This window comes from Meles meles, chromosome 21 (genome assembly GCF_922984935.1).
Source record: "Meles meles chromosome 21, mMelMel3.1 paternal haplotype, whole genome shotgun sequence".
Taxonomy (NCBI): Eukaryota; Metazoa; Chordata; class Mammalia; order Carnivora; family Mustelidae; genus Meles; species Meles meles.
In genome coordinates, this window is record NC_060086.1 from 34,341,265 (window position 1) to 34,368,618 (window position 27,354).

General features: G+C 51.8%; 1 protein-coding gene across 3 annotated transcripts in view; it reads right to left on the minus strand.

The window, feature by feature from the left end:
- The window catches only part of SNX29 (sorting nexin 29), a 476,823-nt gene that overhangs the window by 141,711 nt on the left and 307,758 nt on the right, over positions 1-27,354 (minus strand). For all 3 annotated transcript variants that reach the window (XM_045993249.1, XM_045993250.1, XM_045993251.1), the window contains exon 16: positions 21,292-21,408. In XM_045993249.1, the coding sequence (XP_045849205.1) occupies positions 21,292-21,408 (117 nt within the window). The remainder of the gene's footprint in view (positions 1-21,291; positions 21,409-27,354) is intronic.

The window sequence follows — 27,354 nt, forward strand, 5'->3', positions numbered from 1 at the left end:
TTGTCTTCTCTCTCTTCTAATTACACGGCTCTCAGATTTACGGTTCAGAAGAAAAGGCAAAAGGCAGATATCACAGAGCAACCAATCTCTGTCCCAATCATGAAATGACACCCATGATTTATGCTTGCCAGGGTCACTTTCTCCCTCATCGATCTTTGCAAATAGCCTCTCCTTAAGCAATTAGCCCTCACGTTGCACTGCCAAAAACGCCCACTATTTCCCGGCTCCCCTACCCCAATTTCTCATTTTTTAAAACAAGGAACAAAATGTGCAATGGCACGGCTGTCTTCCAGCGTGGCCGGCCAAGGCAGAGGACAGACGGGCCCCAGCCTGTGCTCTGAGCACTGGGTCAGCCTGGGCTTTCTGGGCTCATAGGAGACACCGAGCCCAGGTCTGGACCACTTTCAGGCTTCTGGGTTTATCTGTTCATTTGTTGTTTTGTTCTATGAACAATGAGAGGCATTCGTGTGGTTTAAAAAATCAGCTGAGGTCCAAGACTCTCCGTTGTGAGTAAACCTCTGGCTTTACAAGACCTTTCCGGAGTTTTCAAGACTATCGTCTAAGAGCCCCGGAAACGTGAACCGGTGTGGACTGCGACACCTCTGTAAACTAGGTTCTGATGGGTCAGTTTCTCCGTAAAGACTATGAGGGTCTCAAGGACAGTATTCCCGGAGCCCACGGCGGTATGAGGCACATACTAGTTGCTCAGTAAATGTTGGAGCAAAAGGAATTTCAGGGAGAGGAAAGTACCCAGTCGCCCAAGAATGAACGTCAAGTTTCTCTGCGAGTAACGGAGATGCGCGGACGACAGAAGCAGCCCAGCTCTGCCGGGACGACACGGCGGCACCGCGGACAGCAGTAAGAACCAGGGGGCTAGCAGCGAAACGGCTCCATAAGATGGTACCAGCAAGCCCGGCACACAAGTCCTAGAACGGCGTGGACCTCCTCTGCTGACATGAAACGACCTCCTGGATATGACAGCAAGTGACAAGGCAAGACCCAAAACAACAGGTCAGATAAAGTTCGATTTTCACCAAGAAGCCGGAAGACAGACACGCATTCGCGTTAACCATTTCCAGAAAGACACCAGAAACAGCCAACCATGGATGCCTGCACGGGGAGGGCTCTGCAAAGCAAGGGCGTGAGGAAGACAGAGGTATGTTTTCCTGTACAACTCTATACCTTATCAAGTTTTACTATGTTCAAGAGTAGTTACCCTTTCAAAAAAATAAATGTCACAACCTTGAGGTTTTAAGCTAACGGGGAAACTTACTGTGTCTGTGATGGAGGGAAAAGCAGGACAGTGACTAAGTCTGAGGTAGGAGGCGGGGACCGACTGGGAAGGCGCATCAAGGAACATTCTGGGATGATGGCAAAGGTCTGGGTCTCGGCCGCACAGGTGCAGCTCCTGTCAGGACGCAGAGAGCGTGCGATGAGGATGTAGCGATACCTGCAATTTGCTGTGAGATGCATTCTAAAAAAGATGAACTGCTGGGGAACAAAGGGCAGGAGGGAAAGCAGGGGACGGAGGGATACAAGAAAAAGCAAGGACAGTGAGCTGGTAATGGTGGGATGTTCGTGGTGGGTGTGCAGGTGTTTACGGTGAAATTAACAGAGCTGTTACAAAATTCTCCAGTAGAATGTTGGAAAAAATGAGTTTTGATCAACCGAATGATCAAATGAATGACTGATTTACTTTTCTAGCCTCTGCCCAGAAACGCGACACTATGTCCCTGTCTTACACAGAGGCTATGGCAGGATCCAGCTTAAAAACGTAGGAGAAGCAGCATTACAGAAGTGTGTCAGATGGTTAGGAAAACTACTCCGTGTTTCTGGATGCCGAGTTATTAGCAGTATTTGTCAGCTCTTTAGAAATGAGAACGTGCTGTGATTTCTTCACCAGTAAATAATTTTTTTTAAGATTTTATTTATTTATTTGGCAGGGAGAAACACAGTGAGAGAGGGAACACAGCAGGCAGAGTGGGAGAGGGAGAAGCAGACTTCCTGGCAAGCAGGGAGCCCGATGCAGGGCTCCATCCCAGGACCCTGGGATCATGACCTGAGCCGAAGGCAGAGGCTTAACTGACTGTGCCACCCAGGCGCCCCCAGTAAATAATTTTTTAAGAAGGGCTAGATCAGGACTTCGGTTGGCTGGGACTGAGTTCTGACTTCACGGTGTTGCCTCAAACAAGCCACCGCCTTTCTCTGAGCCCCCCTTCCTCCGGTACAATGGGGCAACCGAGGCTGTCCCGTGGGACAGCTGTGAGGGGTCCCGGGGGCCCTCTCAAGACCCACCCCGCCAGCGCCTGGCAGAGAACGAGAGCCTGCTAAGTGGCAGCTGCTCCCGTCAGTCCTGGGTGGAGTTCAAGGGTGCTTCAGAGAGAAGGCTGGGGCCCAGCAGACTCTGCCCCATGAGTTTTTTTTAAAGATTTGAGACAGAGAGAGAAAGCGAGCAGGGAGAGGGGTAGAGGAGGAGAGAAAATCCCAAGCAGGCTCCACGCTGAGCACAGAGACTGACGTGGGGCTCGATCTCATGACCCTGAGATCACAACTAAGCTAAAACCAAGAGTCAGACGCTTAACCAATTGTGTCTCCCAGGAGCCCCATGGATAGCATTTTACCGAGAACCCCAACATTACAGGCAGCACCACAGCTGCCCGACCGGACAGGAATGTGATGGCCGCAGATTGAGGGGCTCAGTGCGGAGCCGAAGGGATGAAGAGCAGGGACAGGAGAGCCAGCTGCCCCTTCAGCGCCAGTTGCCAGACCCATCGAGGAAGGATCCCCCCACCCCCGAGCGTCCAGAGCGAGCAAGGCCCCGCTGGTGCCGACACCTTGCTTTCTGGTTTCTGGCCTCCAGACTGTGAGAGGACAAGCGTGTGTTGTGTTGTTGAGTCCAGAGCAGGGTAGGACACCGTCCACAAAGAGCACGGAGGTGGGGTGAGACAGGCCCAAGCTTGCACCTGCCACCCACCCTGCCATCCCGCCCAGAGCCTGGGCCTCTCCAGCCTCGCGTTCCGTCGCGACCAAGCAGGCGGATACGGGGGCCCTGCCAGGCTCCCCACGGCGTCCGTGAGAGGAAGTGAATCCTGCATGCAGCGCTCCCAAGTGGCGCCTGAAGGAATACGTAAGAGAGGGTCCCGGTGTCATCTGCTGCTAGGGACGGCCCTCTCAGAGGCCTGGGGGTGGGGGCCACAAGGAACATGACGACTACAGCAGCAAGTCACTTCCTCAGCTCACTCACCCAAGCCGGCCGCTGTGTCATCCGCTCTGGGAAAGGCCAGGTGGGTGGGAGGACGGGGCGGGGGGCAGTAAATCAGTCCCAGAGAACAGTTAAGGCATCTGATAAGCCCTCCACGTCCAGGCAGCAGGACTCCCGAGATTATGGCACTGAGAGCAGAAAGTGAGAAAGAATTCCTGAAACTGAGCTCTCTGTCCACCAACACCAAGACAGCACATTCCAGAACCTGCCTGCTGGACAGCCTGCCCTGTGATGGTCAACACTGGAGACTAGCCAGAACTCCAGAACAGCACCTTCCAGAAATCTCACCGCTCCCTCCCCCAACACACACCAGTGCCTCCTGCAACCAGCTACACAATGGCCTCATCACCACTGGGCAGCGCCCACTCGCCGGCGCTGATGACTGAGGAAGCCAATCAGCGAAACCCTCAATTAGAGCCCCAAACTGTCACCACAGAGATCGAACGCAAGGCAGCAGGGCTGCCAGCGAGAAATCAGCCTGATTTTCAATCTGTCTTGTATCAATAGGCAGTAAATAATGAAGTTTTGCTAATGAACAGACGCCAGGCACGGGGCCATCTAAAAGTCATTTTACGATCACATTTCGCAATGTGGATATTTCCCCAACACCCTCTGAAGTGGACGACTATTCGCAAGGATGTGTTTGGAGGTAAGTCAAAGCAGCAAGGGCGCACGGCCCCGCGCCCACAGCCGCCCCCAACTCTGCCTCTCACACGCTGGTGACAGCAGCCAGGTCACTTCTCTGCACTGGGCTTCGTTTTTGCCCCAAGGAAACAAAGGGGCAAGGCAGAGGGGAGACCATGGCTGTTGGCGGCCTGGAGTACCCCCGTACTAAGAGCTGTGTGCGGAATGAGCCCCAGGATGAGCACCGAGTACCTCAGCTCCGTCCGTAGACCCTGTCCTCGTGGTGCTAGTGCCTGGCTCAACACTGGCCCGTGAACAAAACTGCTTTCATCGGAGAGAATGCGGGGGGCTCGGGGGGCCACACTGGACAGAGTCGCATTCCTATCTTCACGACGACCGAGAGGGTGAGCAGCCCGGCACCACCGCTCACCAGGCTCGAAGCTCTTCAGTTACCCGACAGCTCACGTCCTTGCTCTGCTGACCCTGGTTCGGCTCAAGGTCTGGGCTTCGCTCACTGAAAACACCCTGATACAGAGACAACAGCCCCCCTCCAGGTTCCAGCATTTCAGTTACTCTGTCTGCCTTCCTACGAAGGTCCAGCCCTAACAAGGAAAACCCAAAGGAAATTCCTCCATCCCCGCCACTACGGAGAGACTGGGAGCTGGTTGGGGACACAGACCACGACAGGCTTACCCCTGAGTCCCGGTTCAAAGCACAGTACCCGGAACTCGGCAATCCCAAATCCCCCAACGCAGGCACTGAAGGACCAGATCACGAAGACAAAGGCGTTTCATCCGTGGGCCCCCGGATAAGCTGGACCTCTGTGATCGGCAACGCAGCCACGGCCATGACCGCATCTGGCGTCACTGCCCGGGAGCACTAAGGAGGCACCAGGCTTTCGAGCTCGGCACATAGCGTTTGATGGAATCCTCACAACCGTTCTGAGAAGGAAGGTGCCACCTCTGGAGGTCACCAAGGGCACGCACAAAGAACTCTGCTCTTTCCAGAAGCCTGGCGAGGCTGCACTCCCCTTTCCACCTGTGGTGAGATGCGTCCGTGGGACTTACCTTGCCACTGCAACGTCAGAGAAGCAATGCGTGTCCTACCTGGGTGGAGGCTTGGAGATAGAGTGTGCGTGGCCTGGCTCTCTTGCTCCTCTCCCACCGTCTGGGTCTGGGTGTGGAAGGTGAAGAGACCGGGCAGAAGCCCAGGCCCCCCGGAAGGGACACGTAATGGGACATACTATTTTGTGTTTTCTGTGTTGACCTTTTGGAGCTGTTGGTCACTGCAACATGACCCAGCACACTCTGGAATCCTACACACCCACTCCCATTTTATAGATGGGAAAACTGAGGCTCGGAGAGGTGACACACCTTGTCCCAAACCACGCTGTTACTGAAGCAGAGAAGCGTGGGGACACGGAAGCCTTAGCCCTTGTTCCTCGGGCTCTGAGGAGCTGTGACTGCCCTGCTAACCAGGCAGCCCGGGGCTCTCCCTGCCAGCCAGGCCCACAGCGCTCCTGGCTGGAAACCGCAGGCACCAGAACAGAGTGGCTGGTCACCTCTATGTCTGAGAAGCCCACAGTCCACCCTAAAGCAGGGCAACATCCCAGACACCCAGCTCCCCCACCCCCATACGTGGGAAGTCACAGGCTGGAGACGATTTCCAAGGGGATAGGATACGGCAAGCAACAAGGATGGAGGGAAGAGATGAAGACAGAAGGAGGACTTGAGGGCCGGACCAGGGAGGTCCTACTACAGTCCTGGTACACAGTCCCGTACAGAAGTCAAGTCCTGCCACACAAGTCCTGTATCATGCATTCCTACACACTCAACCGCTTATTCTATACCATCAACTCGAGAGAAGCAGTAATTTTGACTCCGATGCATCGTGACCGTAGAGTAAACCAGAACCAGTTGTAAGATCCTGTTTGTCCACAAAAAGCCCGAGATTGCTCAGAAGCGGTGCAGCTTCTCCCGGCGCTGGATGGACGAGAGTTTCCCCTACGGTGCCCGCAAGGGGACAGCCAGGTGAGGGGGCACATGGGCTCGGCCAGTGCCCTGTGCTAAGCAGCCTCCTCCAATACATCCCGGTGGTCCCCATCTCCCGGCCTTCCTGCCCTGGTGTGGTCCCCTTGCCCTGGGTGCACTGAGAGCCCCGGTGGCCTGCCTTGCTGAGGGGGGAGGGCCGGAGCGATGGGGTGCCGACCCCGGAGGTTAGCTCCTCACTGCCCCTGCCTTGCTGGTGTCTTCTGCGTTCACGGCTTGCTCACTCTGATTGAGCCAACGGCTGCCATGAAATCAGGTAGAAAGAAAAGAGGGGCCTCCAGCCAACAGCCCAAGAGAGGAGCTGAAGCTCCCAGACTGAGTGGCCTCGAGGAGTGGAGGCGTCCGTGCAAGAACCAGGCAGTTGAGCGAGGCAGCAGAGCCTGCCCCAGCTGGGCCTTGAGCAGTCTGCAGACCCAGCCACCATCCTGACTGCCGCCTGGGAACCAGAGGCTTCTGGACCCACAGCAACCGTGAGATCGCCAGGATGATTATTTCAGAAACCTGCCACTAAGGTTTGTAGCAATTTGTCACGCATAAATAAAGAACCAGGACAATCCCTGAACAAATGGGCTGGTGAGCTGTGGGCCCTATTTGCTGCGGGTGCCGTCCCTCTAGGAAGAGCTGGCACACCGCCAAGTCAGCCCCGAGGGGCCTGTGGGAGCCGACGTCCTGGACTGTCCCACACTGAGACTGCGGGCAATCCCGGGGGCGTCCCGCACGTCAGCCCAGCTCCAGGCTGGGGGGCTCCGTCCATACATCACTTGCACTGGGTGTTTACCCATGCTCTGTCTTAAATCAACGTACCTATTCGACCTAGAAGATTTACTTAACAGAACCACTCTAGCAAACAGCAGACCAGCTCTACCGGCTAAATACAGAAAGTAAAACAGAGCCAACGGGAGCAGAACTGTAGGACACTCGACGTGTTCGTGGTTCTGAACGCTGCCTGCGTTACATTCCCTTGGGAGGCCCTGGCCCCAGTCCAGAGACTCCCCTCCAGCTGGCCTGGGGGCGCAGCCCCGGCCTCAAGACTTCCACCTACAGTGGCTGATCAGCACTGACCCGAGGCCCACACCCGCTGCGGCAGGGACCCCGAGTGACAAAGGCAGGGAAGCTGCACCAGTGCTGCCGAAAGTGCCCCCAACCCCCCGAAAAGAAAACAACCCCCCTCCCTTGCAGGCCCACCGAGCTTAACACCTGACTCGAGCCCCCGGAAATGACCCTGCCCAACAGCAGGACCACAGGCCCCCACCATGGGGAGTGGGGATCCAAGGACCGCGCCGGGGCTCCTCCCTGGGCGGTCCTCCCCAGGGGGCTCCCTCACAAGATCACAGGATCTCTGAGCCTCAGACACCCCTGGGTCACAGGGTGGGTGTCTCACACGGGGTTCCTTCCACAATACAGACGGAGGGCCCAGGGGACAGCCCGGGGCCCATTGTCGCCGGTGCCCCGGGGAGCTCCTGACACCCAGGGAATGCGGACATGCATCCAGGGAACCCATCAGTGAGGAGTCACCCGCACGGGGGGATGGGCACGACCGAGACCAGTGGGCAGGGGAGGGGCGGTGTTGTCCACGCTGGCCCGGGACAGAGGGGGCCCGTCTCCTCCAGCCAGCCCCGGCTCTCCCAACCATTATTTCTCCCACAAAGCTCTGGCTTCTTCTGACAGCCCCCAAGGAAAGCACGAGTTCTCTCTGTGATGGACGAAAAATCTCATACTCAAATTGGAAACCGTTTAAATCGAGACATCAGGAAAATCAGGGGCGGGAGACATATGATAGCTCCTTACACATGACAGCAAATGAAAAAAGAACACAGCAATGTTGATCGTCTTGTGACACGGACACGCGTGGCCCCTCGCCGGCATCTGGAACCGGCACAGACTGTGTAGCGTCGGTCACGTTCACCCAGTATCTTCTGGGCACCCGTGCTCAGGACGCTCCAGGGAGAAGTGGGAACGCCCAGTCATTCGTGCAGCAAGTGTCCCACAGTCTGTGCCTGGCACTGGGGACACAGGCGAGCATAAAAGGATGGAGGAGGGAGACGGCACACCAGCACCCCCCTGCCAACCAGCGGTCAGTGCTGGGAAGAAGAAAGCACGGGGGTGCTATTTTATCGGGGCAGGATGAGACGGTATCGGACCCCCTATACTGTGGATAATTAAGATGCAGTATCTCATCTAAGTTAAACCTCATACAACTCTCCTTGGTGGGCTCCCCCAGTCCCGGTCCAGACGAGCACGTGAAGACTGGAAAAGGACGCTGCCTACCCACCCTGTCCCTTCCTGGTCACAAGCACTTGGCGACAGTACCTCTTGTACCGGTGCCTTAGTTTCCTCGTCCCTAAAATGGACACGAGAGTACCTACCTTCGTGGGCTGACTGCCGCACATGAAATACTTAGGAAAGAATCTGGTATACACTAAGTGCTCAATAAATGTTACCTGCCGTTGCAGGCTGGAGTATAACTGCCACTCCTTTTTTTTTTTTTTTTAAGGACTTCATTTTCTGATGCCGAAGCAGGATGACACTCCCCACCAAACCGGTGCATGATACATATAAAGGAACCGCGCTAACTACGCCAGCATTCCCTCTGCCTAGCAGGCCCGTCCTCCTGACCAACCCCTACTCATCCTTCAAACCCAACTCCAACATTTCCCCTCTGAAGCCCTCCCTGCCAGCCCCATCAGTCACTTAACCCACCACTGTGCTACGACCGTGGCCTTTCTACAGAACTCCGTCTTTTGTTCACGCATTCATTCAACCAATGTGTCTCGGGAGCCAACCACCTGTCACACGTCATCACACTCCATCACAATTACGTGTGAGCTCTCTCTGCGTCCCCTCCACTGCACAATCAACTTGCGTCCAGCGGCAGAAAAACTTAACTGGATCGAGTTCAACAGAACCAGCTCATAAACGCGGGAGGGCATGAGAAAGGGAGACACACCATCGGTGGCCTGGTGGGGAAAGAAGGGTTACAGGAATTCAGAGGCAGTCACGGATAAAAACAACTCAGTCCTGACAGGGCCACAAAGGGCTGGAAAACAAGCTGGACCCCCAGGGAAAGATCTGGAAGAGAGGGAAGGAAGGAAATGCCAACTCCTGCTCACGAGTGGAGAAAGCCATGTCTCAGCCAGATGTCAAAAATAGGGAAGCTTCTGTATATACTTCTGTCTTTGTGTCAACGCATAGTGCGTCTCGAAGGACAGAGACCAAACCACTTCCTAGGAAAGATCTCCAGGAGAGGGACACTTGCATTTTTGTCCTCTCTTCAACATACGGTTTACGTCTGTATTATTTCATTTCTTTCCCAAATATATTCTTGTTTATGTAAGTTAGAAAAAAAAAAAACCTAGAAGCGTGTCTTCTGAAAGACAGAAGGCAGAGGAGCAAGGCCGGGCACAGAGTCTGAAGAGCAGGTGCACATAAATGCAGGGGCAGAGCTCCGTGAGCCAACAGCCAACAGTCAGAGGCGAGGAAGGAGGTGAGAGTCAGGTGCTGCTTCGGCATCTGCCAGATTCTTTTTACAACAAAGCTGAAAGAGACATCAGCACCGTATCAGGGTGCTGGGCGCGACAGATGGTCGTGGGCCTTGCTGGGACGGGAGGGAGATGATGCCCAGGAGAGGTGCACACACTCATGCTGTCGAAGGGAGGGATACTCCAGGACAGCCGGAAGACAAGAAAACCACTTTTCCAAGGGGAAAAAAAAAAATCCAAGGGGGACTTGGGCTTTTCCAACGTCATCAGAAACTTCGGCCAAGTCAGATCTTCAATGTCCAACTGACAACACCAGGCACACCTCAAACCACAACCACCCATATTGGTGTGCACAAGTTTTTGAGTATCTGGTAGAAAACCATTTGAATCCTGGTCGATAAGACCATTTTCCTTCAAAGGAAGAGCAGCCACTCTGCAGTCCCCATGGCAAAGGAGCTCAGGAACGTTGTGGGCAAGGCCAAGATGGCGCCTGTCTTTCGAGAAGAGGTCACTTCCAGAAGAACAGACTAACGGAGCCAGCAGTCCCACTTCTTTCAAATTCATCAGGGATCCCTTAAACCAAGATGCATCTGTTCCAATCCAATCACATAATCTGCTGGTATCCCAGAAGAGAGACACAACATATCTGGGCAAAATCTACTCTCGATCCCACAAACCAACCAGCCAGGGACTCAATTTCCATGAAACCTACAACAAAAACAGTATTTTGTTTTTCTGGAAGAACATAAATCTACTTGAATAAGATGGGGAAAGCTTCCAGAGGAAACTGTAAGGTCATTCTGATACCTCGATGCCCCTGAGTTAGAAGTGCTTTTACTGTCCAATGCAGCAGCCCTGAATTTATAAAGGGCCAGGAGAGGAGAAATGGAGATGGGCCTTTATTTAAAAAAAAAAAAAAAAAAAAAAAAGATTATAAAAATTGGGAAGACACTTTAAAAAAGAGAGAAGGTCACATGCAGTTGGAAGGGAAGGTAGAACTAACCAGAAGCACAGAGAAAATGTTATTAAATTAAGGAATAAGTACATATAATTTATCTAGTTACAGGGTTTGTACAAGTATTATCATGTGGTTAGGTACCCTTAGAAATACTGAATGTGTTAATTTAGCAGAAACAGATTAAGTTAGGAATCAATGGGTATGTCTTGATGGGAAGGACTTGTAAGACATGGGAGTGACAGAACGGAACAGGTCGGAGCCGTGTACATTTCGAGGGTGACAAAAAGCGGTCCAGACAGTGCTACGGCCTGACCACGTGGGACAGAAGTCTTAGCCCAGACCCACCTCCACAGATCAACCTCAGCACCCCACTGGGTGCCTCGATCCCAGGAACCCCTCTTCCATGCTAATGACATCATACTGAGACACCTACAAACCAGTAAAACACACGATGGTCGGGAATAAGGCAACAGAGGGTCTGCAGGTTGCTACCCCTCACCCCCGGGAGAAGCACGAGTGTAGCCTGGGAGCAGCTTCCACGGAAGGCGGAGTGAGGTCACGGCTACCTTAAGACACAAACAAGAACCGGCCTGCTGGCACCAACACTGTGCGGTCTTGAGCACGGGACTTTGGTTCACCGGAACATGAGCATCCGGGTCACATGAAAATCAACATGGAAGAACGGGCTCATCTCAGGAAGGACTTGGAGGTAAATGAAAGAGAGGCACAGGTCCCGTGGGCACCAGAGCATCCTGGCGGCTGCTGCCTGCCACTGCCTCGTGATCTTGGCTTCTCTTCCTTCAGAATCAGGGCCAGGAAAGGTGCCCAAGTTATCCCGTCTAGACCTCGATCTCCAACCAAACCACAAAGCAGTCAAACCCTCAGAGAGATGCAAATCAGGTAAAACAGATTCTCGTCTTTGACCTTCCCAAGGGCAGAGCCCGCATCTTGTGTGTCCGCCACAGCCCTGCCACGTGGTCACTTTCTGTGTAAGCCAGCCACACGGCACATGAGCAACCGACAAGCAGCCTAAGCCGGGGCCGCCAGTCCCCCTCTCGACGCACAGCTGAAATCATTACGGAGCACGAGGTGTATCAATCTGGACTGTTCCGTACCTCGCCGGTGTTTCCTATTTGCATCGATATGAGACCCACTTTGGGGCAAAGCTTGCACATGCCGCATCTGCCCACAGACATAAAACTCTCGTCTTCGTGAAAATGTATTTTCAAAATTCTGCACCCACAAGCCCTGGGTAGCCAGGTACTAACCGCCCGAACCATCAGCTGGAGCCTCTGGGGGCTCCCCCATGAAACCCAACCACCCATGGGGACGAGCAAGCCAGCCACAAGGCAGGGCCCAGCGTTTAACCCCGGCACGTGGAGGGAGACAGACTGGCCATCTGGAGGGCCCTCTGCTTTAAGAGCAAGGAGCGCGTGTTCACTCAGGGTATTTGCCTATGGACAGAGATGCTGGGCTCCAAGGGGGGCTTTTATTCTGGGGCCCAGAGAGGTCTAAAGCAGGTTCTGCAGGCATCTTTCTGGATGATTTTATGTCAAAAAACTAACATTTCTAAGCTAAGCCTCTATGTGAGACATATTTTTAGTAGCCTCTCTTAAATGGCACTTTTAAAAATAATCTCCTTCAAGACGGTAGACGATTAAAACACTGATGGTCCAAGTACTGAATTTAAAAGCCTCTTATAATTTGGGACACGATGTTTAGAGCTGCTGTGGGGCTGCAGACAATTTGGTACTTGATCATTAGATATTCTGCAACTGCCACCCAGCTGAAAAATATATTTCTTATTAAGCTTCTCTACTTAAATAGCATCAGCCCCCAAATGAGATCACTCCCTCTGAAGGCTTTAACGATACCAAGAAAGTCCCAGGAAGCATTTCATTTCAAAGTATGCCATATTAAAAAACTTCGGATGAGGGTTTTTTTTTTTTTTTTTCCATCCATCTTGCCCCTGAATTTTAAATTACTTGTCTTCCTCTCCCACCGGCTCAGTCATTTCCACAGTAGAGGAAGGTGTCCGGTGGAAACACCAAGCAGCTTAGAGCAAGGATTAAGAGCAAGTCTGTTATCCAGCAGGAGCCAGGAAGGCACCTTAATGGATAATCAAGGTTTCTGGTTAACAGTGTTACCATGGAAACCACAGGTGCACGGTCAGATTTACACACCAAATGCGCCAGGAGTGACACCATGCACGAGCCCAAGAAGAGGGAGAGGAACACAGGGCCCGGTCTCAGAGAAGCTAGAGGTCTGCAGGGAAACAAAGTTCAGCACAAAGTGGTAAGAGAGCGTGATAAATGCTGGCGCCCCAAGAGTCATGGAAAGGCCAATAAGGGGCTCAACAGGGGCTTGGGAGGGGAGTGGCCAAGAGGGGAGAGCTCACACAGGCTTTCAGGGAACTTGATCCTAAGGCAAGTCGCTTCACGGGGGCCCTGTGCAAACCGCACCAGTTGGCCGAGGAAGAGGAAGTGGAATGTTTGTCAAGACAGCTGCAACGGACAGCGAGCTTCTCCACGCCACACAGCAACGTGAGTGCTCACGGGAGGAGAACACGTGGGAAGGAGCAGGGAAGGCAGAGACAGAGCGAGCCAGCTGCATCAAAGGTTCAGGCATGGGCACGAGACAGGCAGGCAGATAGAGACCAAGGCACACATAGAAGGGGCAGAGAAAGACAGCTGCAGAAAAAGGCAGAGGCCGAGGGACAAAGAGAGGAGCAGAGAGGGAGAGGGAGAAGCAGGCAGGGCGGTAGACACAGGCACAGGAACCGAGAGAGAGAAGCACAACAGACAGAAGAAGGAACAGAGAGAGGGGGCTGGAGAAGAAATGGAAAGAACAGGAGAGCAAGAACGAGGACCACCTGCTCTTGGAGGGCCACCGTGGAGGAGGCCGTGGGGGCCCCGGCTACGGTGCAGCTCAAGTGGCCGAGGCCCCGGCCAGCTGGGGGTACGTGGAAGGCCAGTCGGAGCCAGCCCGCTGCACCCCACAGCCACAAGGCGTCACCGCCTCCCCTCCAGCCCCTGGGGACTCCTTGCCTGGGGAAGTCCCATGAGACAAACCATGCGTCCATGATCCTCTCGCCAGCTAGTACGTAGGTAACGTGGCCCTAACCTTCCCAAATGCATTCCTCCAAAAACATCTTGGCAAAGATGCTCCTCGGGAAACAATGCTAGGAAATAACGCATATGGTGCATGTTCTGTCTACCCCCTTTGGAGAGCTAGGAGGCCCCAGGGTGAGAAGTCCTACAGCAGAGAAACCCATGGAACACGCTCTAGGCGAACGTTTTTCAAGGTAATTCTATCGCCATGCCCCCCTTTCCTATAGGCACCAACTCCGCACACCCTCTGAATCATTGTTCTACTTTTGGGAAACTGCCTCCTCTCGATTCCAAGTTTCCAAAAGAGCCCTTTTGATATCAGGATGAACGGATTAGGAGGCTTAAAAAAAGAAAACCACTTTGATGTACAAAGTGAGATGGGGCGACAAGAAAGGGAGAGATCCATTTTGCAGGAAGGCAGTGGCAATGTGTGAGCGCTTCAACCACAGAGGAATGGGGGGTCTGTACAACCACCCAGTGTGTTGGCCTAGAGCACAACAGACACTACCTTTTGTTTGAAACGAACAAAAGGAAAAAAGGAAAAGAAAAGAAAAGCGTAAGCGGCCTGGTATTTAAAAAATGACAAAGGATGGGATCCACATTTGGGGCTACCACGGAGCCACGTGCCCCCGGCTGAGTCGTGACACCTCTCTGCCCACACCAGCCCCCCCACCCGCCCCCTGCTGTTAGCTGGGCCGAAAACCTGCCTCTCTCGGGCGCAGAGCATGCAAGTGCACGGGAACACCAAGCACAAGGTCAGTGGCTAACGAAGGGGGAGTCCCCTCTCCCCTCCCCTCTCCAAGCAGACAGAGGGGACGGGTAAGAGCGCAGTAATGGGGTGCGGGTGGCGGGGGACGGGGGAACGGGGCGGAGATGTCACACAGCTGGAGTCAGACCCCACAGTCATGTCTTCCGCCTCAGGGGAGGGGATCCGATTTAAGGGTGCTTGGGACAGAGAAACAGAGACCACCATGGGGGCAGAAAAAAGAGGAATCCAGCTCCAATCATGTAAAGTGAGACCAAGCTTGCTTCCCGAGTGGGGACAAACTCGCAGGTAATGAGTCGCTTGGCCTTCAGCTCTCCCCGCTGAGGACTTTAATTGACCTCCCTGCCTTACAATCTTACAAGGTTCTATTTCTCGGTCTCCATTTATTATTCAAAACAGGAGCTGTGCTCCCAGAGAATTCTCAGGGCTGTAATCAAATCCTGCTAAAGGAAAAAAAAAGAAAAGAAAGAGAGAAAAAACTCCGGCACTCATTCACATCTTACACCAGAGGGGGAGAAAGAATAATGAGCAGAGTCCTAAAAATACTTACATTCAAAAAAAGAAAATGAAAAAACTTCAACCCCTAATCCCAAACTCATTCTTAAAAATAAGTGACTTGGCTCAGAAGTCTGTAATATCACAAAAAGATAGCGCTGAGAGCAAACCATGTCCCTGGCTCCTATCTTTGCAAAAAATGATTTGGTCCATGCAGTGCTCTCAGGGCTGTGCGCAGATGAAAGTTCTCGCGCAGCAGCGAGCGGTCACGGAGAACCTACTGTGTGCGCCGTGCCGCCAGGGGCTGAATGCTCAGAGATGAAAATGCCCGGGCCCTGCCCCAGAGGTCTCTGGCTCAGTCACCCACGAGTGCCACATTACTCCCCGCTTCAGAGAAGAGCAAATAGGGGTTTCGAAATAAAGCCGATTCCGTGCTGCCCCTGAGGCCCTCCAACACCCCGGTGGTGTGGAAGGAAGTCTAAACCAGGGGCAGCGGAGAGCCAGAACGCGTGGAAATGAAGGGGAGGAGAGGCTGAGATTCCCTAACACATGCCTCTCACGAAGAGAAGCCTCCAGAACTGAAACCCAGCTTCCAACTTCCTCCTTCTTTGGCCCCTGCTGTTTGACTCTGGGGAGCTAAGCAGAAGGGCCCTGAGGCAATGATGACAAGGTCAAGGTGTCCTCTGGGGCTCACTGACCAAGTGACATGCCGTTCCCACAGTCTTCAGGCCCTTAATGACCACTTTCCTCTCCCCTCCCTGTGGCCATCACAACCTGCCTGCAGGAGAGGATGACAGTCAGGGCCGCCTCTGTGTGAAGGGATGTCACTGTCCTGAAGGGCATCCAGACTCCAAGCAAAAGGAACACGGCCTGGCCGAGAGAAGGTAAGCGTGCGTGTCAAAGGGGCCCAGGAAAAATCTGGATTTGAACACCTCCTACCTGCAACTTTCATTCATTCGCCCAATTCTCTACTCAGTGAGCCAGCCCACGGTGCACAGAAATCACTGGGCCTCAAAGGGCTCAGGAGACAGAATTTGTTCTCATGGAGCAGAGAAGACAGGCAACAATCAATGTGGTTTGCCATAATGAGGCATGGGGGGGCCCTCAACCCTTCTGTCTCATCTGCCGTATAGTTTTCTTTTAGACTTTATTTATTTTTGCCAGAGAGAGAGAGAGAAAATGAGCATGCAAGCAAGGGGAGTGGCAGGCAGAGAGAGAAGGAGGTTCCAAGCCCGATGTGGGACTCGATCCCAGGACCCTGAGATCATGACCTGAGCGGAAGGCAGATGCTTAGCCGACTGAGCCACCCGGTGCCCCCCAGTTACCATATTTATAAAAGACGGTAACACCCCACTTGTCACAGGCTTCTCTTCAAAATTAAGTGACAGAATGAGCGTGAAGACCCAGTGCACGCCTGACACACTGTCAGGAACTTGATCAATTGTGAGCTAGCGATGGATGGTGGCTCCCTCCCCGCGGAAGGGTTTCCTCCAACAGCTGGAAGAGAACGGAAGGTGGTGATCGTCCTCTCCAGGGCCCTGGAGATCTTCCAAGGCCTCCCCCAGCCGAGCTGAGTCCCACGGACTGCCAGACAACCTTCTGATCCAAATGCAGGATTTCACAAGAATGTCATGCTCCCCATTATCATAAACATAAAAATGAGAAACTCAGTATCCATCAACAGGGGTCTGGTTAAATAAATTACGGGATTGCCAGTTCAAAGGGAACACAGTGTAGCTCTTTAAAAGAATGAGGTGGACCTGTATGTAAATAAAATAAAAAGATGTCTTAACTACATTGTGAACTGGAGGAAGGGGGGAGTCATATTCCAAACAGTGAATAGAGCAGGCAACAGTTACTAAAACATTTGGGAGCGTGCACACAACTCACTCTGGCATCCCTCATTTCTGGAAAGACAAACCCAACACTAGGGGTCATTACTGACTCTCGGGGGAGAGCGATAGGAGAGACATTCACACATTTTCATTACAAGCTCTTTTAGGTTACTTGCCTTTTTAGCATGGGTCTACCAAGATTTGTCAAGTGTCGAAAATTTTCTAAGTTGCAATTGTTTAAAGAAAACTCCAGTCTTACAAGACACACGGATCTGTCAGCTCTCACTGTAGGACCTTGGCTGAGTTAACCATATCGGAGCCTCGGTTTTCTCTTACCCGAAAGAGTAACATAATAGTAATTCCCATTAGGGTCATGGATGATTAAATGGAGTACTAAAACCTTACAAGTATTTCAATTTGGGGCAGAGCTCAATACATGCTACCTATTAAAGCAGGAGTTGTTGACTTAGAGCTGCTGGTTCACTGCTTTCATCGCCCGCAAGGAGAATGCTGCACCGAAGGCACTTTCTGGAAACGCACCTGCCAGGAGTCACTGATGCTTCCTCCAGCAGAGAGGACACACAGGCACTCCTCCAGGATCCATGCTGAACCTATCTTCAGGAACGGGACCAGTCCTTGGTCCTCGACTGCCAACAAGTCCCCCTCCGGTAAGGCGGGCCTTGGAGTATGCCGGGAGGCAGACACTCGGGAGCCACTTGCCTGCCCCCCACACTGGGTCCGCTCACACTCTGAAACACGAGTCAGCACAGCGAGTTCCCCATTCCTGCTGGCCCACTGTCCCTGCTCAGCGAGGGGGCCACAGACGGCAGGAAAGCGAGAAGCCACACTGCCCAAGTCTGTTACATGAGACACAGCCGGAAAGACACAGAGAGGGGCCCTCGGGACCTTGCCTGGGAAGGGCAATGGTAACACAAGGGAACCCATCCACACCTGATCTCCCCATCCCCCCAGAGCTGGTAGAGCTGGAGAAAGAGAACAGACTTTGTGGATTCAAGCAGAATTTGACTCCAGCTCCATAATCTCCCTGGAAGATTTGGGACCTCTCCGCGCCTCAGTCAGGCTGTAAGACGAAGATGAAATACCTCCCATGGAGGGTTCTTCGTGCAAAACAGGTACTTCCTGTTTTGTGCTTCCCTCTTAGGAAGACGCGTTTCTCCCTAATGAAAGAAATCCACAAAGCTCTCGTACACATTTTGGACATGTGAGGGGTGACGGAAACCAACTCAGTCGGGGACTGCACCACAGGGCTGTAGGCACAGGCGGTGACAGTCACGTGCTGACGTCACATAAAGGAAGTCCACACCACCACCTTGAGGGCAAGGTACCCCCGCCCCCCGCCCAAACTACCTGACGCGCATCCAGATTCTACAGCTAATGAGCGATTCAAAGGAAAGGCAAAGGACAGAGGAACATGGTAAGGGTTACCATGGGGTTGCAGCCAACAAAATACTGAATAGGAAACAGCTCAAAAGGCCCGGTTTTTCAATATTAGCAGAAATGGGAGGAGGACATGGAGGGTATGGTACCAATTAGGAAGCTGAAAAGACCCATCACCCAACTGCGCTAAGACCCTGATGAGCACAAATAAAACGATTGTTTTGAGACAAATGAAGAACACCGACGGGACATTTGGGAATATTAAGGAGTCATCATTGACTTTTTAGGTATGATGACGGTACTGTAAATATCCTTTAGTGATAAATACTGAAATGTCTGTGATGAAATAATGTAACCTGGACATGCATCCCAATGATCTGAGTTGGGAAGGGACTGACCTCAGTAAGAATGAGTCAGAACAACCCGGAGTTGATTACTGCCGAAGCTGAGTGATGATGGGGTTTCATTTAATGATTCTCTCCTTTTCCACAGGCTTAAAATTTCCCCCTTTTATTAAAAGGCTGCAAGTAAGCCACAGGCTGGTAGGGAATATTCAAAACATGCATAAATGAAAAGACAGGTAAAAAAACCTCTAGAAATCGGCAAGAAAACACATGCCACCCAACCGGAAATGGGAGCAGGCCGCAAGTCACAGAGGTGGGAACCAAAATAACGAGCTGGCAAATGGCAAGGTGGTCCGCTTCACTCCCGAGGAGAGAAACACAAGTTAAAACCCGCCTCACGCCCAGAAGTGTTGGTAGGGATCTCTAAGTGTTGGCAGGAACCCCCACACGCTGACAGAGGAATCAGAAACAGGTATTTAAAAAGAAAAAACAAAAACAAAAAAACAAGTAAAGCTCAGTAACGTTTAAAATACTGTCCTGCAGGGCGCCTGGGTGGCTCAGTGGGTTGAGCCACTGCCTTCAGCTCAGGTCATGATCTCAGGGTCCTGGGATCGAGTCCCACATCGGGCTCTCTCTCAGCGGAGAGCCTGCTTCCCTTCCTCTCTCTCTGCCTGCCTCTCTTGTGATTTCTCTCTGTCAAATAAATAAATAAAATCTTTCAAAAAAAAAAAAATACTGTCCCGCACAGCACTTGGGCGCAGGTGTCAAGGGAATAGCTGCGCAGCGGACGCAGAAGTGCGAGTACAGGACTGCCAAGATCGGCAAGAGACAGGCAGAGCTCGTGCGCTTCCCGAGAGAAACACGCCCCAGAGACAGCGATGTTCGCAGGAGAATTAAAGCTCCATCCCAGCCCTCTGATGCAAGTACCAATCCAAGAAGACACAAGCAACCACAGGGCGTGAAAAGGCAGCAAGATGCCATCAGCCAGTTCCAGGTGGTGACATGAACCCAGGGTCTCCCACAAAGACGCGGCAAGGAAGGGAGTGGAAGGAGAGCTGGAGGACAGTGCGACGCACGGACAGAAACATCAGCGAGTGCTTCGATTCGTGCACAGAGGGGGCGCGACGGTGGTGGGCAGGGGCTGGAGGAGGGAGCAACAGGGCATTGGGGTTCCCTGGAGCAGATGACAAGCTTCAAGAGGCGGAGGGGCAGTGCGGGTCACACCTAAGGCCACACCACCTCACACTGAAGACTGGCTAGGATGGTACATTTCAGCCTCTGTTTCACTCCAGTCAGAACAACTGTGTTAAAATGAAACACAGAACACAAGAGACATAACCAATGACAACAGGCGGACCTCACGTGGATCCTAATTTTTAAGAAACTATAAAAAGTTATAGAACAGTAAGAAGTTTGAGCACAGATATCTGATGGTATAAAAGAATGGAGGGTAATGGAGGGATGGTGATATATTTACGGTTTCCTTTTTTAAAAAAAAAAGATTTTAAGATCTACACAGAGTGGCCTATAGAGGATCTATATCTGAGGATCTTCAGATACTAAAGGATCCTAGTATCTGAACGAAAACAACACAGAGGGGAGAAACAGGTGTGGTAACACAAACAAGACTATCACCGAGGACAGCTCTACTGGACGAATCTGCGTAAGATTCTTTCACCTCTGGGCATCTGACACGGCACACAATAAACCTTCGAAATGAAGCAGGTATTATAAACCCTACAGGAGGACGAAATGCTCTCAGCATCGTGGCTTGCAATAGCAAAATTATGTGAACAACCTGACTGTTCATTAAAATGGGACCGGGTTTCAGTTATCAGTTATCCTTGACTCTTGAGTTCACGACAGAACTCAAGAGTCAAGGAACTGAATGAACGAGACTGGACACCCCCCCCCACCCACAACCGACCATGGGGGTTTGGCCCGCTGCTCAGGGAACATCTGGCAATGCCTGGAGACATTCTTGGATGTCGTCACGGCGTGGGATACTACTGGCCTCTAGTGGGTAGAAATCAGGGGTGCTGCTGAACATCTATAGAAAGCAGAGGACGACCCCCACAAATGGATGCCTGAAGCTGTGGACGGCCCTGAGCCCTATGTACAACCTGCTTTTCCCTTTATGTGATGCCTATGACAAAGTTTACTTTGTAAATTCGGCACCTAAGAGATCAGCAACAACAGCGAATAGAGTAATTTTAACAATATATGTAATGTAAGACGTGAATGCGGCCTGTCTCCAAAAAACCTTACTGTCCTCTGTTCTCCCTTCTTGCTCGTGGTAACGTGAGAGGACACAACGCCAACGTGAGGAGAGGGAGGTGAGCGACAGAGGCGTCACGTAGAGTTCAGCTAACGATGACCTTCTGGCAACTCGTCAGAAGGAGGGTCATCGGCTTCCAGATCGTGGCAAATGGAACCACAGATATGGGGGACCAGCCTAAGGGACCCGAAGAATGAAGGGAGCTATAGTTCTAAAATCCTCTACTAGATCTGCGTGAGAGAGTCCTCAAACCACAACACTGACTCAAAAAAAAGGGTCAGGGAGATACAGACAGGTGGCATTACGTCAGTAACGGTTACAACATTAGCAACCGTTACGTTAGTACGGTTACCCAAAAACCAAGACTGTCGCTCACAGAAATTTATGCAGTGAATATAAAAACAGGAAGGAGAAGGCTCTACACAGATTTCAGAATATTGACGACGGGACGTTGTGGGGCATGAAACATCGCAACGGGGAGGCTCCAAACAGAGTTGGTGTCATCGTGTTTGTTCTTCCCGTTCCTGCCCAAAGCAAACCCAGTGCAGAGAAGGTAACTGCATGCAAAACCTGGACGGTGGGGACCTGACAGCTCACTCTGGACATCGCCAGCACTGAGCTGACTTAACAGTGTGACTGTGGAAAACGGAGGTAGAAGAGCGAGGCTGGGACCTTCCCAGGTGGGAGCACTCACCGGTCCCCGCAGGTCAATGAGCTCCTGCCTCATCTGGGACACGAGGGCCTCCTTGGCCACCAGGGCCCTGTGCAGGCGCTCGTTGAACTCGATCAGCTCGCCGTGCATCTCCGCCACCTGGAACACACAAGCAAAACACGGTGAGGTTCAGAGGGCAGACCCGCGCCCCACGCCCAGGCACGGGTGCCACCTTCTCCGGGCCTGCCACTCCTCAGCGAGGCCCCAGGAAGCTGTCCGGGCTGGAGACACAACACTGCCTGCCTACGAACTGTGCAAACCTGGCTCTAGGTCAAACACACCGTGACTGGGTTGATGTGACTGCTACAGAACCAACGGTCTGAAGTTCATGGTCAGGAGAGGACCCTACCAGGTCATTTGGGGCCTTCCGTTTTTATCCTTCATGGACACTTCTCTAGCAAAGGCTTTCTTCCTCATCTGAGTTGTGCCTGCCAAGAATTACTCAGCTAATGGCATGCTTCTGTTCCTCAGGACCTCGGTTCTGAAAACTGGGAACCCAGAGCCAGAGCCTCACGGCGATGGTGACGGCGACGGTGACGATCCTGCTGCAGCGGCATAATGATCCCTCAGTCACCTCCTCATCTTTGCCGGGACAGCCCTTCCGAGTGCTCCCCGCATCTTCGAGACACTGGCGCAGGAGGCAGGTGTTAGTACTCCTGCCTTACAGAAAGGCAACAATGTCACAGGGTAGCAGCAGCTAGCTCAAGGTCATACCACCAATGGAGGGCTGACTCCGGGGACCTGGCTCTCGACCACTCGGCCAGACGGCACAATTCTACCCCTTGTCCCTCATCCACGTGCAGTCCGCCCGGGCCTGCCATAAGCCCTCGAATTTGGGCACGTTTATTCAATACCTTTGGTTCATCCCAACGAAATAAAAAGAGGCCGGCATAAAGTAGTCTATCACTGATGTACAAAATGAACCCCAAGTCTTCCCACCTATCAACTTACGGAAAGAACGATGATATCCTATATGGGCAAAACAGAGTAATTTCTCTGATTACATGAGTGATCTTGGTGTGGCTTAGGATCAAATTCGACTACAATTTATTTAAACATTTTGGAGAGATGTGAGATGTCATCTTGCCATGCTCTTCAAATCCCTCAAGAATTTAGAAGTCAAAAGAGTCTCCCAGCCCTGTCCCCCACTTTTCCCAAGGGACCACCTCTCCCTTATATTCTCTTTAAGACAAACCTAATATCAGACCCCTTATAATAAGTACTACATATGAAATATAAAACATAATGTCAGAATCAAGAAGGGGTATAGGGAGATGTTTTGTGGGAAAAGAAAGGATCATTAACCTAAGTCTTAGGGCCTCAGGAAGAGTAAAGGGGGGGCCTCCCTTTTTGGTTTTTTTTGACATGTTATATAAAAGGTAAAAGGCATAAAAGAAAATACACAAGATATTAACAATAGTCAAGGAACAGATTTTCTTTGCATTGTTTATACTTTTCCTTACTTTTTAGTTTGCCGATAATGAACACTCTTCCATTTATCAGTGCGTAGAACCACTGGGGCCCTTCAAGGAATGAAAATTCTCCACCTGAAACTAAAGGCAGCTGTGGTACTATCGGCACAAAATGCACGGGCTCCCAATCACATCCAGAGGCTTCCTTCAGCTGGCTCTGTGAATCTCCACCCCGTTCCTGGCAGCCCCCCGCCCCCAGCTGCCCACCTCTTTCAAACCCGTGTGAAATGCTAAGTGAGAACGGCACAGAAGATATTCCAAGTACCGTGCAATTAACAACGGGAGAATAAGTCACTGAGCGCTTAACCAGCTTTTGGTACAGACCTCAAATTAATATTTCCCAGTTGTGTTATTCCTTTTGTATTGGAAAAGCTTAAGACGATCTTCTTTGGGTCTTTCGCAAACAAGTACAATATTGCTAATAATGCCCGTGCAGATCCTTCACACAGAAACCACCCAAATCCGCTGTGAGCCTCCTTGGGGCAGAGAATCCTTTTACCACATGGTAAGCAGCAAACACACGACTGCCAGTATTTGTGCTGAATGTCTGCTACCGGACCCCCACGAGACGGAGCTTTCAACAAATGCCCCCGGCATTTCCAAAGCAAAGCTAACGGTTTGCTTTGTTTTTGTTTTTCTTTGTTTTGCAGCGGAAGCCAGAGTGTTAAAACGATTTTCCATAAATGCATAAAACATCGAAACATCCCAGCCTGCAATGGTATTTATCATGAGCTGTCAAAACCCTGGTTCTCTTATGCAGCCAAAGAGTGACTTGACCACGTCCGACAAAGCTTTCCTTTCGCTGGAAAATAGGGGGTTGGGCTAGGGGTCCGGTGGAACGGAGGAGATAAACTGATGAAATAATTCCGAGTAACCATTAAAACTGCGATATTCATTGTTACTCAGCGAGGCTCCGAAACTGAGTTTCTAGATTAGATACCCCTACAGACAGCCATTGAGAGCAACAGCTTTGATCTTACATAAACGATGCTGAGCTTACTGTTCCTTGAATAAGTCCTCCCAAGTCTAGTGTAACCAGAAATGGATTCAAGACTCTGAGAGCCTCAGAAAAGGAAGTGGAGATTATAGAAAAAAAGGCAGGCAGCACCACCGCTGCCGGCTGGAGATTCTGCTAGGCTCTGGGGGCAGTTACAGGTCTCGCCTGACCAGTCCTTGTTTTCAGCAGCCACAGAGAGTCGCAGGGAATGGGACAGAGAGACAGACACTAGCTACCCTTCAGTCCATTCTCGGCCAAGCAGACGGAGTGATCTTCTCAAAGCAACATCCGGTATCATCACACGCTGTTTAAAACCTTCACTGCTTCCCACTGTCCTAAGGATAAGTAAAACCCAAACACCCTCGTGATCACCCAGCCTCTCTGACCCCATCACCTGCCCCCTGTCCCTGCACATAAAGTCACTCAGTCACAAGTTTTCTATGTCCCATAAATGTGTTGAGCTCTAGGAAGTCACCCTGAGATGGGAGAGAGAAAGGCATATCCAGCAGAGGAAACCGCAGGTGCAAAGGCCCAGAGGTTGCCGGGGCTGGGGTAGGGGAGCAGCTGAGACAGGCAGTTAAGGGCTCAGATTCTGGTGCAAGACAGGCCTGCACTCGATCACTTATAGCATGCTCTGGTGCCAGTCTCTCAACCTTGGAGAGCCTAGAGCCATTCACCTAGGAAACAGGGATTCAAAAACCTACCTGGGGCATGGGGCCACTGTGTGCCCGACATGAGCAGCTGCACCTAACTGGCTGGGCACTGTGTCTGGGTGTGATAAGTGCTCAGTGAAGGAGAGCTGGTTGTACAGGACGGCGGTCACGTCAAAGGGGGTAGAGGACAGGGATGTCCATAGCAGCCAGATGGAAAGGGGCCACAGGTGTCTACCAAGGAACTCTGCTGTGGAGACAGACTCATTGTCCCCCAGTGAGGAAATGTCACCAAGAGAACTGCTAACCATGTGCTAGGCCTGGTTGGGGATGGGGGAGCAGGGCAGGCAAATCATGGGGTTCAGCCCCTAGAGATCAAACTTAGAGCTTACTGAGAGAGGAGGACTGGGAAAGAGGACGGGACATCACAGAAGGCCGCCCCCAGAGAGAACATTCAGAGGTCCCTCACTGCTCCCCTCAGCCTTGACAGCTCCCCCCCCCCCCGCCCCGGCCCCCAGCCCCTTGCATGACACCCAGGGCCCTTTGGAGAGGCGGCCTCTCCAAGTGCACAGCTCATGACCCTGGTGCTTCTCAGTCACTTTCCGAGTTTGGAGAGAAGACAGTAGACCTCTGACCCTTCTAAGTCACAGGCTGTTTAGCAACAACTATCAAACTTTAAAATCACTCCCCTGTGACTTGGCAAATCTCTGTTGGGGAAATACCCAGCCCCTCCACTTGCACCTGTGCCCAAAGCACTGGTTTAGCTCCAAATGGCTGGAACCTACTTAAATGATCAGCCACACGGGATCAGGAAAATTGATCGGGCTCCCCCTTTCTCCCACCTCTGGCCCCTGGCAGACATCACTAGTTGCTTGCCGCATAGTGATCCCCGGGTGATCAGAGACCTGGCCCACGGATGACACAGACTTGGTATCCCTGGCATAAGGGATGAGGGAAAGCGTCATCAGGAAGGTGACATTTGAGTTGGGCTTCGGAAGACGAAAGCTTTGGAAGTTCAGAAGACTGAGCAATCCATTCCAGCTGGAGCATCAGAGAAGACGATTTCCAAAAATAATGTGGCTGTGAAAAAGGCTTTTAAGTCTGTGAAAATCCCAGGAATTATCATAATTACCTGCCAAATCACGAAAGAATTATAAATTTAAAAAAAAAAGCCTCTAGCATTTCCTTTGATATCGGAATGTTCTATCTAATCACATTCAAGCAAATCATGCTTCTCCCTCCCTCAGCTACCTAATTAGACACTTCCCTGATTAACTAGACCAAGACAACCCCCAAATTCTAACGGCAAGTGAGGTCCTTCTGGTCACATACTCCAAACTACGTGAGAATATTCACGTCGAGGTCTCAGCATCGTTAAGCTTTATAAAATGCACAGGCTGCTCTTTGGTGTCACATACGTAAGCGGCAGGGAGGGGTGTAGAACCTCTTTCCGTGATGAGGACACTGCACCAGGCAAAGACTAAGACCCTGTCATGGCCTTTCTTTCTTTCTTTCTTTCTTTCTTTTTTAAAGATTTCATTTATTTATTTGACAGAGAGAGAGATCACAAGTAGGCAGAGAGGCAGGCAGAGAGAGAGGAGGAAGCAGGCTCCCCGCTGAGCAGAGAGCCCAAGGCGGGGCTCGATCCCAGGACCGTGGGATCATGACCTGAGCCGAAGGCAGAGGTTTAACCCACTGAGCCACCCAGGCGCCCCAAGGCCCATCTTTCTTAACCCACTTTCGAGCACCAATTATGCTCCAGCCCTTTTCTTCCCAGGATTATACCCATCCACTCATAGGACCCTCGCTCGCATCCCTCTTGCAGGCTGGGCCTGTCTCTCTAAGGATGAGCCTTGAGGCTCCGAGGCCCCAGGTTGTGAGACTAAGGTGTGGGAGTCAGGAAGTGGTGGGGTGCGACGGCCACGGTCTGTGCTCTCTGCATGCCATCCTGGGCTATGGGAGACAAGCTGAGCCCTTCGGGGGTTAAGGAGATGAGTGTAACCCGCAGAGCGAAGACAAGTAGTGCAGTGTGGACCACTGGCTCCCAAAACAAGTTCATCACTGGCCACTTGGAGGGCTTTTGAAAAATACAGATTTCCGGCCCTCATTCTCAAGAGCTGACTCAGTGGGGCAGGGAGTCCAAAGCAGTGCTTTTAAAAGACCCACTGGCCACGATTCACTTAGATCTGGGAGTCACCAGAACAGACCAAGGGGAAGCATTGCACACGCTAAGCTATGACATGCAGGTAGGCTAGTCCCCGAGTCAGAGAAAAGTTATTTGGGTTTCAGCCCAAATTTGCAAAACAGCGACGTCACAGAAGCTTCTCCACGTGTCAGCCGTCTGCTTCCAACTTCTCACTGAGATGAACAAAGCCACAAGCCAGAGACAAACTACCTCAAGCCACTGGCTGATGAGAGACAGCAGCCATCGCCACGTGCGGCGGGGTGCTTGGGAACGGTGTGGCCCGTGTGCAGCCAGCCTGACCGGGGGGGACTCGGTGGCGGGGGGCGGGGGGCACGAGATGCAGACAGTGGGTAGAGTTACCGATCCGGGACAAAGGACAACAGGAGTTGACAGTGAAGATTGACAAACATTTACCACAATTTCACACTGCTACGAAGTGCACGAATTCCATGGTTTCTCTAGATTTTCTTTTAACTGTACATGTCAGTCTGCAATGACATGGAAATGTTTTTAAATGTTTTAAATGCTTTTAAAAACCCAGCTCTGCATCGCAGGTAGTTTGAAAGGCACCCATCCACCACACAGATGCTGTATTGGAAACAACGTCTTACGCTAATTATCAGAAACAGTGACGAATGAGGATGGAAAAAGAAAACCAAAATAGGATCGTTTTAAGACTTGAGAGATTTTTTTTAAAAAGCGAGATAGCGCTGATGCTATCAATATCTGTCCTTCTTTTGG